The sequence below is a fragment of the Macrobrachium nipponense genome, chromosome 34 (assembly GCF_015104395.2).
Source record: "Macrobrachium nipponense isolate FS-2020 chromosome 34, ASM1510439v2, whole genome shotgun sequence".
NCBI lineage: Eukaryota > Metazoa > Arthropoda > Malacostraca > Decapoda > Palaemonidae > Macrobrachium > Macrobrachium nipponense.
In genome coordinates, this window is record NC_061095.1 from 2558241 (window position 1) to 2573364 (window position 15124).

At 36.6% G+C, this 15124-nt stretch overlaps 1 protein-coding gene across 1 annotated transcript; it reads left to right on the forward strand.

The window, feature by feature from the left end:
• Positions 1-2146: 2146 nt before the first annotated feature.
• LOC135207824 (ATP synthase subunit beta, mitochondrial) lies at positions 2147-9721 on the forward strand. Its single transcript, XM_064239680.1, has 7 exons — positions 2147-2334; positions 6051-6233; positions 6738-6872; positions 7208-7369; positions 7852-8531; positions 8701-8880; positions 9385-9721. Exons 1-7 carry the CDS (start codon positions 2217-2219, stop codon positions 9502-9504), a joined length of 1578 nt encoding a protein of 525 aa, XP_064095750.1. The 5' UTR covers positions 2147-2216; the 3' UTR covers positions 9505-9721.
• Positions 9722-15124: the final 5403 nt, after the last annotated feature.

Below are 15124 nucleotides of genomic sequence, written 5' to 3' on the forward strand. Positions count from 1 at the left end.
TATATGTACGTGGTTGCAGTTGGTCAGTCTAGAGAGATAGACAGGGGTACTTGATATGCCATTAAAGAACCATTATATAAACAGTAATGCTAAGGTAAGTCTATTCTTAAATTGCTAAAGTGAAGTGTTCAAAAGGTTCAGTCAGATGTCTTCGTTCATTTTTAATGTCGAATAGATGCTTACTTTCAAACATTTAAGTAGCACTTACTTCGACGTGCTTGAAGATATCTTTTGCATAGTTACCCGTAAATTTTAGTAATACGTTTTCTATAGTACTGGCAGACCCATTTTCTATATACGCATGTTCATTTGACAAGATGAAATATATAACTTGAATCACAGCTAATTACACTATTTTATTTACTGCATTCGCACGAAGGAACATTAATAAAGTGTCTGTAAAAGTTTAAAAGCGGAATTATCGAAAGTTATTACGAATTGTGCTTTGATATAAGCAAGAAAAAGTATTAAAATACTTTTCTAATTGATGTAACTTGACAAAGTTTGAAATGTCGAAGAATATTACATTCCAATCTGTTATAAACTCGGATAAGACCTACTCTGACCAGCTGTCTTGCAAAGGTTTACAAGTAACAGCCGTTTTGCTGTTCGTTATTAACTAACAGCCGCTTGTACGTTCATAAAGTCATCATCAGGCACCTAGTTGTTGTTCTGTCTCATCCAAGTGATGGGGTAAGGATTGTCACTTTGCCAATAGATGTAAACGTGGGCGCCTATCACCCAATAAATTATGATTTCCCGATTGGTTAAGTGGATACAATGAGAAAAATACATATATTTGAGGTAATATTATACGTACTTTTTCTCTTAACAAAATGTGACCTGGACATTAAGTCCAGTTTTCTTATCAAACCCAAACTCATCCCAGAGATGAAGATAACTTCATTATGTAACTCATACCGGTTTCGGTTGATGGGGTAGCATCCAGAGGTCCACATCATACTTCTTGTAGCTCTTACTGCCATATGAAGCCTATAGAAAGCCTCTGGGTAAGAGCGAGTGCCGGTATAAGGCCGGCTTAGTCTAAGTTAAGCCCTACCAAATCTCTCCAACTTTTCAAGAAAAGTTAGTACTTAGTATTAAGCCACAGTTTTAGCTCATTCGTAATATACACAGACTCTATTGTAGCATAAATAAGAACTATACCTTAATTAAATTATTATAAACAATATTCTATAGATATAAAGTTATTAGTCTGTCCGGCAAAGAGACATAAAGGTATTAAAAACTCGAGACCAAGGTTTAGTACTTTTTTTTTGGTTACATCATTGAAACCGCCGGTTCGTCTGACAAATGAGAGAAAACATTTATTTTGAAAAGTTTATATAACTCCAGTATTTAATAGTTATATCTTACTATCTAAATATCAATTTAAATCTAGAAGTTACTGTGTAATTAAAGGGTTCACTTTTTTTAACTAATGCTACTTTTGAATGAAATGGTTCACTATAATGTTGTCGTCTGATGAAATGCATCGTCTGCTATAAGACGCAGGCGCACTGGGTTGCCTGCCAAGTGAAGATGTCACCTTCTTTTTAATGACGTAAGTTGTTAGTAAATTAAGCTACTTGGAGTTTTGATTACTACAAGATAGTAAATCATTACATATTTTGTTGTTTGACTGGAATAAATAAGGAAAATGCCAGACCGAAAATACCGAGGGTACAATATTTATTATTTTTCCATCTTGTGATCAGCTGACGAGAGAAACAAGCTGCCAGACGTCACCAAATCCTCAATTTATTTCATTCATCAATGCTTCAATTAGCAGTTATAAACCACAAAATCATTCAAATAAATAGAATAAAAATAATATTTGTTTTGAATGAGTCAAAATCGTTCATTGAACGAACCACGTAAAAAAATGAAAATTACCGCGAATTGTCACTCGTCGAACGTATTGCGTTACCGTAAATCTAATTTTAGATTAATATATCTAATATAAAAGTAGGATTTACGACGTAAAATTTTTACATAACGAAGAAAATATTGTATTTATTAATTTAAAATGGATAAAAGTCGTCTATAGACAGAATGTATGACTGGAAATTGTTAAAAAAAAAAGCGCTAAGTGGCATTCGGCCAATAGCCGACCGAAGCCGACGGGAGCCGAGCGGCCGGATCGGCTTTAGTGCCGAATCACCCATCGTCCTGCCGGCTGTTCCTTTGATTCGACTCCCCCACACCCGGTCGACATGTTGGGTGCCGCAAGACGTGCCTGCTCCTCCGTTTTAAAGGCTGCCAAGCCTGCCTTGGCGGCCAGCAATCTTCAGAACAATGGCGTCAAGTCCATCCCTGCCATCTACGCCACCCGTGAGTATGGAGTTAATTAGTGGTTTGGTTTTGCGTCGGTTTGAAAATCGAAGGAAAAGATGTCGGACATCATCTCCGCCGGCGACGATGGATTGGTGTTACCGGTGAATATGGCGGCTTTAGCGATAGGTTTTTAATCTTTCACAGCTTTCTCGTGCCATCCCATTATGATATAACGCCAGAAACCTAATTCTATGAATAATCACTGTAATTCTGTTAATGTGGGCATCTGTAATCACATGGGATCGCGGAGAAATAAGTCGATATTGGTGTACCTGTGAACATGGCGGCTCGAGAGATGGGGATTTTAACCTTCTTCTCCTTATTGTTGCACTTTCTCTTCCATTTAACGCCAGTAACCCAATTCTATAAGTAATCACTGTGCAATTCTGTTATTGTGGGTATCTGTAATCTCCGTAATCTCGGGGGATCACGAAGAAGTCGGTATTGTTGGTATATAGGTACCTGTGAACATGGCGGCTCGAGGCATAGGGTTTTTTAACATTTCTCACCATTTTCCTGCCCCTTCTCAAACATTTAACGCCAGAAACCTAATTCTGTCAATAACCACTATGTAATAATGTTATTTTGAGACGGTGTAATCTCCGTAATCGCTTGTAATCCCCAAGTAATAGTCTATGATGATGTACCGGTGAAGATGGCCATCTTTTTAAGCTCTGTAACCATTCACTTGCCTTGTTCCTTTGATGTAACGCCAGAAACCTTGTGCTTTGAATAATTTAGACCCATTTCTGTCATTGTGAGGTTTTGCAGTGAATGTAATCGCCAAGAAATGGTCGATATTGTTTTCGTTCATCAGCTGATTGATAGCCGCCATGTTGAGTGTGTGTATGTAAGTGTTTATACGATCTCCAGATAAGTAGGTTACACGAGCTTTATATTTTAAGAGCTATTAAAAACGAAAGTGTTGTTATAGAAAGGATTTTGGCCCAAAAGTATATTTTTATTGGCTCGGTTTAGTTGCCGGCTCGTCCACCCTCATTAGGTATGCTACCGTGTTCATGAAGTTACTAGGTTAGGTATATCCATCTATACTCTTGTTTTTTTACCATCTGTCCATCCGCCTGTGGTGTTTGCGCATGGTAACACTGCGTCCCAGGCTCCTATTTCGAATATTAACGGTGTAATTCGCATACAGTAAATTATTAAAACACTTTTCAGTTGCTTATGTACACCCAGATATCCTTTTATTTACCTAAAACTTACACATAGTGTAACTATTCAAATGCCGGGACGCAGTGTTTCCACGCGAAAACACCACAGGCGGATGGCCAGATGGAAAAAAACAAGAGTATAGTTTGGTATATCCATCTAGTGTGCAAAATGCATTAATAAAAAAAATTTAACTACCAATGATAAGTCGTTAGGCTTCTTTTTGTAATTGGCTTGTGGTCTAGGTCTGCCCATGCCCATTTCTTAGACGGAATGCCCATATCGAGACATGGTCTACCCGTAGGTTATGCTAGAAACCTTGATTAGACAAGGGTAACCTGTTATTGTAATTGTTCTACTTAACTGTAGCCCTGACCAATGTTAGGAATGTATACTACCTATTCTGTTAATTTTGATTTTTCATTTGGGGGGGCCGGGGTGCAGTGGGCTAAGGTTGAAACTATTGAAGTTGTTAATGTAGCCCAAGAGATGTTTTCATTGGTTGTAATACTCTAGGTCAGTGTTGTCCAAACATTTTCGCCTATTGTACCTTTTATTACCTTGTCCTACTGTTACCCGCCCGCCCGCCATGGCTGACCAAACTCAGTTTTATTTAGGATAATCATGCAAATAGTATTTTAATTATGAAAAGACTGCATTATAGGAGTGGTGGTCAATAAATTCAAATTTATTACACAAAAATGATGATTTAATAACAAAATGCTTGAAAATTAGTTCTTACACAACTTAATGTGAGGGTGATGTTCACTGATGGGATGTTTCTGTTGTGTGTGTGTGTTCCTTGTTTGTTCACGTACCCTCATGATCTGTTGAGTACCCCCAGGGGTACGCAGGCCCCAGTTTGGACAACACTGCTCTAGCTAAATATAACCAAAAAACAGCTCCAAAAAATGTTGGTGAATGTTTGATTTTTGTGAATTTTTATTTTTCATTTTGGGGGGTTGTAGTAGGCTAGGATAGAGGCTATTGAAGTCATGTAAAGGTAGCCCAAGAGATGTTGCCATTGGTTGTAATACTCTAGCTAAATATAACCTTGGCAGTAGTAGTGTGCTTAGAAAATTGTTTAATTATATATTGGTAGATCCTTATGGGAAAACAAAATGGCTTATCACTTAACCGCCCCCTGGACAGGTAACACGTTCTGCTAGGTTAGATTTGTTAGGATAGTATCATAACCTATATGTTACACTCCCTGGTAGTTACGTATCCCACACCCCCTACCAGAATTCAAATATGGTGGTTTGTTTAAGTTTCTTGGCCCCGAACCAAAACTTTGAAGGTTGTCAGTCGAAGTAGACTATGGCAGTTGACGTTTTCCTGTTATTTTACTTTTTTTACAAGAGTTTAAGGTAATATTTTGCCAGTAAATTGTAACCAATCTGTTATTTACCCTTGAACTCTGTACGTCGGTACATCCCTCCCCTTGTATCGTCATGTAGTCTTCAAAGGTAAATCACGGTTTAATTACAGTCGGCTGAAAAAATATTACTTCAAATTCTTCTTCAGTAAGTAAAATATAGGAAAACGTCGGATCACCTGAAGAAAATCCCTAACACACGCTGGGGTCGCTTTTCTTCAGGTGGAAAATATTGGGGTCACTTTTCTTAAGGTGAGGAATTAACAGGGGTTACAGTAAGGCCGTGGCAGCACAGCACTTTGCGCCTTATCCGCATATTTAAAGATTCTTGGCAAGCTTGGTATGTTCTGGCAAGAGGTAATGTTGCGCTAGCCACGGGTTACAGTAGTTTTGATTATTTTTGTACTGAAATTGCAAGACAATACGCTTTTTAAATTTGTGTTTTTAACAAATCTTTAATAAAGTAGTTTTTAATGAATATATATATATTTTTTTTTTCTCCTTTTTTCAATAACATGAGCTAAAGTGGGTCACCTGAAGATTGGAGACACCAACAAGCAGGGGTCGTTTATCTTCAGGAGGAAAATATTGGGGTCGATTTTCTTCAGGAGAGGTATTAGAGGTCGCTAATCTTCAGGTGATCCAAAACATCAACTGCCATGGTCTACTTTACCGCGGAATGCGGGCTTAGAATTACCATATCCTTAATTGTGCTTATGCTATCAAATTAACAATGGTCCCAAAATGTAATAGAGCTTTCCCTATCAAAGAAATTATTATAAAGGTCATTACTATATTAATTTTGGTGAAACATGCTATTTTCTGCTGTAAAATTTGGTGGCCTGGTATAGGATAACTGAGATTGAAAGTCCTTTGGCTCTATATGTGAAATTCTTATGAATAGCATCAGAAAACTGGGACAGAGTCCTTATTCTCAAGGAAATGGACTTTAATAGCTTAGGGTGATGTGTAGTTACTGCATATGCTCAGTATTTTTGGAGAGTGTATGGGACTGGAATTTTATAATTCTACTAAAGTCAAGTGATGAGTAAAGATTTTGCGTGACATATTGCTCACATATATGAGAACCAGGCCTCTGACATCCTTTACCATGCACATGAACTTTGAAGCCAATAGTTTCTAAAAATTTACTTGTATGTTCCAGAACGTAATTATGCCGCCAAGGCCGAGGCAGCCACACAGACTGGTGTGGCCCCTGGAAAGGTTGTAGCTGTCATTGGTGCCGTCGTTGACGTCCAGTTTGATGGAGAACTGCCCCCCATCCTCAACTCCTTGGAGGTTGCAGACCGCAACCCCAGGCTGGTCTTGGAAGTAGCCCAGCATTTGGGTGAGTAAAGCTACCAAGTGGTTTTTGCTAGTAATCTATAGTTGACTGAGATTCAGACATTGTCAGTTGAAGATTTGTAGAAATTTGTCATTTTTATGTTTTTTCCATTTTGGACCATATTACTATAAAATACTTATCACTTATCTTGTAAGTAGCCCAGCAGTCTAGTCAAGTTGTTTCTGGAAGTCATTTACAGTTAATGATTTGATATTTCCAATATTGTCATTTGATTTTTTTTTTTTTTTTTCCTGTAAAGTATGTTTATTCAACTTTAACATAACACTAAAATTGGCTTTGCCATGATAAAATTATGCAGGCTTGAAAATAAAGTCCATAAATGGTTAGAATGAGTTGTTGCACTATTACATAATGCCTCCTAACAGTTTTCAAAATTTACCCGTTAGAAATTATTCAATTTGTACATGAATTGATCATTGAAAATGATAATAGCTTCTGTCATCTTATACTTTGTACAGTTGACTGATGAAACTTTTTAACCCGCAGGAGAGAACACCGTGCGTACCATTGCTATGGATGGTACAGAAGGTCTTGTCAGAGGCAATGTTGTCGTTGACACTGGTAACCCCATTTCCATCCCTGTGGGCCCTGGCACCCTTGGACGTATCATGAATGTTATTGGTAAGTAGTTTTTAAAAAAATTGCTGTTTTCAGTTGAAAATGATAATAAAAGATCTTTAAAAGAGTTTTAAAAGAGCAAGAATCTGTTATGTTGACGGTGATCACCTGGAAAATAGCTGGCTACTACTAGGTATAATTTTTTCCAGTGCTCTTCAAGCCCCTTATATAGTTCACTCAGGATATCTATTTAGCTTCACTGCATATGAACTTCACTCTGTGATAAGAAAGCAAGCTTAATAGAATGATGATCCTGCTTTTGCCATTTGCCATTAAATATTTACCACTTTTTTTTTCTGCTTGCTTGTTTTGCATCTAACAATGATACATTTTGACAGGCGAACCCATTGATGAACGTGGCCCAATCAAGACTGAGCATGTGGCAGCCATCCACGCTGAGGCCCCAGATTTCGTCGACATGTCTGTAGAACAGGAGATTCTGGTGACTGGCATTAAAGTCGTAGATTTGCTTGCCCCTTACTCCAAGGGTGGAAAGATTGGTAAGTATTCTACAACCTGATGGGGTGTTCTTAGCGTAGCCACACTGTACAGTAGAATTTTTAAGGCCATTAATGTTAAATGCTATGGTTGTATCCATAATTGGATTGATGCCAACTGAAATAAACTGTAAATGGCTACTGCTGGCATTAAGAAAGTTTTTGTTACATTCTTTGGTTATGATTTTGCAGAGTAAGATTGCATTGAGAAATCTAAAAATTCTTAATTTTTTAGAATCCCTTTGTATTTAATAACTTAAGGTGTTTTTGAATATGTTTAATTGATAGTGGTTTCTGTGACAGTTGGACAAGTTTCAGAAATATTAACCTTTTATTTTTCTTTTGTGTAGGACATATAATTACTTATCTTGAAAATGCATACTGGTTTGTCTATTTGTACAGCAACAGTCATAAGAGCATTAAATACTGTAATATTGTTTTGCAGGAATGGGGAACTCCCAATAATTGCTTTCATTTCACTGCAGGTCTGTTTGGTGGTGCTGGTGTAGGCAAGACTGTACTTATCATGGAACTGATTAACAACGTTGCCAAGGCTCATGGTGGTTACTCTGTGTTTGCCGGTGTGGGTGAACGTACCCGTGAAGGAAATGACTTGTACCATGAAATGATTGAGTCTGGTGTCATTTCCCTGAAGGACGACACCTCAAAGGTATCTCTGGTGTACGGTCAGATGAACGAACCCCCAGGTGCCCGTGCTCGTGTCGCCCTGACTGGATTGACTGTTGCTGAATACTTCCGTGACCAGGAGGGCCAGGACGTGCTGCTCTTCATCGACAACATTTTCCGTTTCACCCAGGCTGGTTCTGAGGTGTCTGCCCTGTTGGGTCGTATTCCATCTGCTGTAGGTTATCAGCCTACCCTGGCCACTGACATGGGTACTATGCAGGAGCGAATTACCACCACCAAGAAGGGATCCATCACTTCCGTGCAGGCCATTTACGTACCTGCTGACGACTTGACTGATCCTGCCCCGGCCACCACCTTCGCTCACTTGGACGCCACCACTGTGTTGTCTCGTGGTATTGCCGAGTTGGGTATCTACCCTGCTGTGGATCCCCTCGATTCCATCTCACGTATCATGGACCCCAACATCATTGGTCACGAGCACTACGGTGTTGCTCGATCAGTGCAGAAGATTTTGCAGGTAAGGGCTCTTGGTACTTTATTGTTACTGTATGTATACTGTGTAGTGGAGCCTAGACAATTCTGAATAGTATATTTCGTAGCAATTTCATCAAAGATTTTGTTCCTTAATTATGAATCTGAATATTCCATTTAAGATTTTTTTTGTCATCACTTAATTTCTCTTTTAGGATCACAAGTCACTTCAGGATATCATTGCTATCCTGGGTATGGATGAACTGTCAGAAGAAGATAAGCTGACTGTTGCTCGTGCCCGTAAGATCCAGAAGTTCCTGTCCCAGCCCTTCCAGGTCGCTGAGGTCTTCACTGGCTACAGCGGAAAGTTCGTCTCCCTCCCCGAAACCATTCAGGTATGAAAGATGTTGAAAGCTAAAGTGTTTTGTATTTAGTCAATTGTTTTTTTACAGCTGCATAGGAACTTCATGCCGATATGCACTTGCAAAGAATGTGCCTTTGAACACCAATAGTTAGGTTATTTCTGTGTAATATTGCCAGACAAATTCCTTGTCAAGGAGCTTCTAGTTACTGTTTGTGCAGCTTCATTTTGTTAAGAGAACATTTACTCATAGGATGTTAGCAGTAGAGTAGGATATTAATTGGGCTCCTTTAGACAAATATATCTAGTTAGTATTTCCTCTCTCTCTCTCTCTCTCTCTCTCTCCTCTCTCTTCTCTTCTCTCTCTCTCTCTATCTCTCTTCTCGTCTCTCTCTCTGCTCTCTCTCTCTCTCTCTCTCTCTCTCACCACACACACACACACCAGAGGTACCATTCTTCATGTTGAAAACTGATTTATTGTGTGCCTAGGAAACCTGTCAGTTTTTATTTATAAAATGTTCCTACTCTCTCCCCACAGAGCTTCATGGAGATCTTGTCAGGCAAGCACGACAACTTGCCAGAGGCTGCCTTCTACATGCAGGGTGGCATCGATGATGTCATCGCAAAGGCTGAACAGTTGGCTGCCCAGGGCACCTAAGAAGTCAGGCTGTTAAGAGGCGTGCAGATAATTTATAATTAAGTTTTTAAAAGAGCTGTGTATAGAGCATTATAATTGAAACGTTCCATTGTCTGTTGTAGGACGGGAGTATGGAGGTTCTTCAAGTTTATGGCAAAACTATTTTGTTCCTTACATGAGAGGAATGTTGTACAGAATTCCAGTGAGAATGTAAATTTATATAAAAACCAAAAGTATATGCCTTGATTTTGCTTCTATCCCCCAGTACAAGGTATTGTAGGTTGTCTTAAGTGTAGTAGTTCTGCTAATAGTTGCCTGATAAGTGTTCAATGGGAACAAAATCCAGGAAAGGTTCCCGATGTGTTCCTGAAAGATTTACAATAGCCATTAAGTACAAGTAAAAATGTTTTTAGTAAGTTAATAGGTCAAGTAATTGTTAAAGGAAAAAAAAAATTGTAAAGCTGGAACATGTAGACCTATCAGATGAATCACGAACAGCTACCACCTCATCTGCCATATGGTTGTCTCGTAGTCGTACTTTAATGGTGCTATATCTGTCCATTGCCTCCTGCTCAAGAGCTAACTTTTAAAAGTGATACTCTTACGGGTCAATTATACACAAAAACATTGATGTTAACAGTGAATTATCACAAATTAAGAGATTCCATAGAAAACTAAATCCTTCAGTGACTGGAAAGAGAGTACAGTACAAAAAAATGGCTAAATATACTGTTGGAAAGGTTTGATTATAGACTTGTGTTGGATATTGAAAGAAACAAGGTGCTTAGGAGTCCAAATACTACTACTACACTTGCATAGTTAATGAGTAAAGTTTCGTAACCGCTGCTAGTTAATTATATTCATTGTATAATTTCTGGCGTGTACCAGAGAATATGCAAAACAAATAGTGCCTGAGGTGTGCGGAAGTAAGGATATTTACTCTCGGCGACAGAATTTGGAAAAATTACTAACCAAGACAAAAAGTTCAGAAGTATACGAGGTATCTAAATATAAGTCATTAGAATAAATGCACCACACAGGTTATCAAATTTTAAACCAATGTTGATTCAAAGAAGACAGATTTATTCAACAAGGGTTAAGAGTTGAGAGTTAACCCTTAAACGCCAACTGGACGTATTTTACGTCGACATTTTTTGTCTCTCGGGTGCCGACTGGACGTATTTTACGTCTACATACAAAAGTTTTTTTAAAAATTCGCGGAAAAATACTTTTAGGCCTACCAGCCGAAAACTCTTGAATCACGCGCCTTGGGGGATGCTGGGAGTTCACGGATCAAGGTGGTGTTTTGTTTACAATCGTTACGCAGGCGCGCAAGCGCGAATTTCTTTCTTGCTGCACTAAAAAGTATCTGACATCTCGGAAATTATTTCGTCACTTTGACATAATTTTTGTACCATTTTAAATTAGCCGTTACATGAAGTATTATATATGAAAATGTGCGCATTTTTATGAAAAATACAACAAAAAAATACTCATGATTGTAGCTTTTATCAGTTTTGAGATATTTTCATATAAATAACGATAAGTGCCAAAATTTCAACCTTCGGTCAACTTTGACTCTATCGAAATGGTCGAAAAACAAAAACGCAATTGTAAGCTAAAACTCTAATATTTTAGTAATATTCAATCATTTAACTTAATTTTGCAACTAATTGGAAGTCTCTAGCACAATATTTCGATTTATGGTGAATTTATGAAAAAACTTTCCTTACGTCCGCGCGGTAACTCTTCCGAAAAAATCATACATGCGATTGTGGTAATGTTTGCACCATTTTAAATTAGCCGTTACATAAAGTTTTATATATGAAAATGTGCGCAATTTCATGCACAATACAACTAAAAACAACCCATGGTTGTAGCTTTTATCAATTTTGAAATATTTTCATATTAAAAATGATGTGACAAATTTTCAACCTTCGGTCAACTTTGACTCTACCGAAATGGTCGAAAAACGCAATTGTAAGCTAAACCGCTTATATTCTAGTAATATTCAAGCATTTACCTTCAGTTTGCAATAAATTGGAAGTCTCTAGCACACTATTTCGATTTATGGTGAATTTATGAAAAAAATAACATTTTCTTTACGTCCGCGCGGTAACTCTTCCGAAAAAATCATACGTGTGATTGTGGTAATGTTTGCACCATTTTAAATTAGCCGTTACATAAAGTTTTATATATGAAAATGTGCGCAATTTAATGTAGAATTCAATAAAAAATAATTGAAGGTTGTAGCTTTTCTCATTTTTGAAATATTTGCATATAAATCACGATAAATAGAAAAAAAAACCACGTTCAGTCAACTTTGACTCTACCGAAATGGTCGAAAAACGCAATTGTAAGCTAAAAACTCTTACAGTCTAGTAATATTCAGTCATTTATCTTCATCTTGAAACAAATTCGAAGTCTCTAGCACAATATTTAGATTTATGGTGAATTTAAAAAAAAATCTTTCCTTCTCTCAGCACGCGGATTCTCAGCCACAAATCTCTGAAATGCGTACGTTCCATTCTCGGAATATTTGCTCCGTTTCATATTAGGCATTTCATAGAGTTTTATATATGAAAATGTGCGCAATTTCATGTAGAATAAAACGAAAAATATTTGAAGGTTGTAGCTTTTCTTATTTCCGAAATAATTGCATATAAAAAATATATATATAAAAAATTCGACATTCGGTCAACTTTACCTAGTCAGATATGGTCGAAAACTGCATTTGTAAGCTAATATTCTTATAGTACAGTAATATTCAATCATTTGTCTTCATTTTGAAAGAAATTGGAACTCTCTAGGACAATATTTAGATTTATGGTGAATTTTTGAAAAAAATATCTGTTTACGTCCGTGCGTTACGAATTCATGCATTATTTTGTGATAATATTTTCTCTGTGTTGCTTTTATCGTTTTACGATGTGTTATATACCAAAATGATCGCAATTTAGTGTACATTACAACAAAAAAAGAAGTAACTCGTTACCTTTAACCGTTTTGCGCACAGCGCGATTTGAATACAATTATATATGAAATTTCGTTTTTGCGCTATCATATATCGCATTATTTATATATGATAATGATAATTTTTTTCATTTCTGATGATTGCATACTAAACTTCAGCCAATGACAAAAAAAGGAGCCAAAAATGAACTCTTAATCTTGAAAACTAAGCGCGCTGTGAATTTTTGAAAAAAATATTTTTTCCGCTTCGGCGCTCACTCTGAAACACCTCCGGCACACGGGAGACATTTTTTTTTTTTACCGCTTCGGCGTTTAAGGGTTAATAGATTACAAAGACATAAGGGTCCTGAATTTAGACCTAGGCTGTTTACTGTAAAAAAAAGTCTTAATTATCAATTTATAAAAACATTGCTTATCAATCTTCCGTTTTATTACTTCAACTTGACTAAACTTTAGGACTAAAATTTGATGTCGTCAATGGGTTAAATCGTGTTTATATATTAGTTAGCGCTATTATCGTTTTCTTTGAGTACCCATTTGGCCCATTTTCTTTTATGCTTGGTAAACCTCACATGATAAGATTGTTTTTTTTTTTTTTTTTTTTTTTTTTTTATCAAGAGAGGATCTTGTGTTTAAATCAATAAACTAACAAAAATATAATAAAAAGATTATAGTTTTTGCCAGAGTACGAATGTAGAAAGATCGACTAATCATACGAATAATGAAGTAGGTTTCATGAGCAGAAAAAAAATTCTCCCTAAAATTACTAAAAAAAGAAATATTTAAAGATTTGAGTATCATGCCGTTTGATCCCTTTTCGTTTATTCATTTAATTTTTATTTTTATTTTACTGCTGATATCTTGTGTCTCCTTAAAGTAATAATCATAGTTAGTTTATTCATGAACAGCAGCCCCCCCAAAAAACTGAGCAGCGCTGAATGACCTTTGCAGGTCCCAGCGCTTGGGCTATGCCCTAAATTCCATAATCAATCAATCAATCAAAAAACTGAGTACCTATAGCAAGGTATAGCCTAATAGAAATTTATATATAAAGATGACAATGAAAAATGTATATAACTGTATTGTGAACTAAGAATCCATTGGTGAACTTAATAGTACCTTAAAAGATAAGTAAATAATGACCACACAAGTTAATAAACTGTGATTAACAATAAACCTTACAATGTGTTAATAATAGTGAGATTCAAATTAACAGTTAACCTGTTATTAGAAGTTAATAAAATTGACCTTACGAGTATAGTTGTTATTCAAGAAATTTTTAGATGTAGAATAAATAATTCAACTGGATTTTTTTATTTTAATGAATAGTTTTTAGATGTTTCTTGAAAACTTCCTTTTTAAGTTAAGTGAGCACTACAGAACGTTTATATTTTTTGATAAAATAAAGTGTATATAATGCAGTACGGGTGAGATACTTTGAGGTATTGACTAGTTTTTAAGATTATCGCTGAGGGGCTGGTCCTAAACACGGCGTCCCCTAGTTCCAATTTTAAGTGAAACTTGTTCCAAATTTTATTTTACGGTTATTTTAGTATTTCCTTCGTAGCCATACAATTGGAATTTTTTAATTTCTGTTAAGGTATGGTATATTGCTGATGTTTACGAGGGTTTCCAAATAGTGGTTAATACCTATTCTGTAGAAGTTTGTTTTATACTGATTTCTCTAGTCTATCCGGCGCCCATTGTTGCTGAAATCTTGAGGTATTGGCATCAGCTATTAAATATACGAATTTAAATGATCTTATCCGTTCTTAGTCTCTTGAAATCAGCGAATACTGGAGTTCGTAATTTTTAATTGTATAGTTTATTTATTATTATGGGTAATTCTAAGGAATAACTCCGTACGGACTGCAAGGAACGTAACCGCGAGTACGACATCCACTAAGGATTGGGGCGTCCAATGTATTTCGCCGTGTTTAGTACTGGCCCCTGGGAGTTACAGTCGACCGCCCAAAAATACGGCAAATTCTTAGTAAGCAACCAGAATACTATAGGAAACTGTAATTTCCAAAGAAATACCCGACGCGAAGTTATTAGTTAGATTTACCTGATTTTATTTTATTTTATTTTTTAATTTTGTTCCGGCATCCGGTATATACAGAAAATTAGATGAAACTGGTTTTTAAAAAAGCGCTTTATTTAGAATCCATGTTCATATATTAGTTTACAGTGAATTTTTAATGGTTTTCGAGACGTAATTTATAACTTAGAATATTTCCACTGACTACTTGTGAAGAATCTGTTGTAAATAATTTAAATGCCCCATTATTTTATAAAATATTCCTTGGATTCAATGGCGCTAGTGATAGTTGTTCAGCTGCTGATGATTGCCTGTTTCATTCAGACATTGGTGTCGTTGACCAAATCAATCTTGACAATAGTCATGGAATGAATGTACTGGAAGGTTTATTAACCATTCAGTGGTAAACAAAATTAGTTAGCTCAGGCTCGAAGCCTTTAGTGACCAGAAAGCAGACACATAAATTGAGTTGGTACGAAATGGGGTTTGTAATGTTCAATGTGGTGGATCTAGGGTACTTATCCGCGGCGGCCTAGACTATGGCAGTTGCGGTGTTTCTATGCAGTTTTACCTACTGAACAAGAATTTTAAATATTTATTCGGACGACTGTAATTAACCTCCCAGGG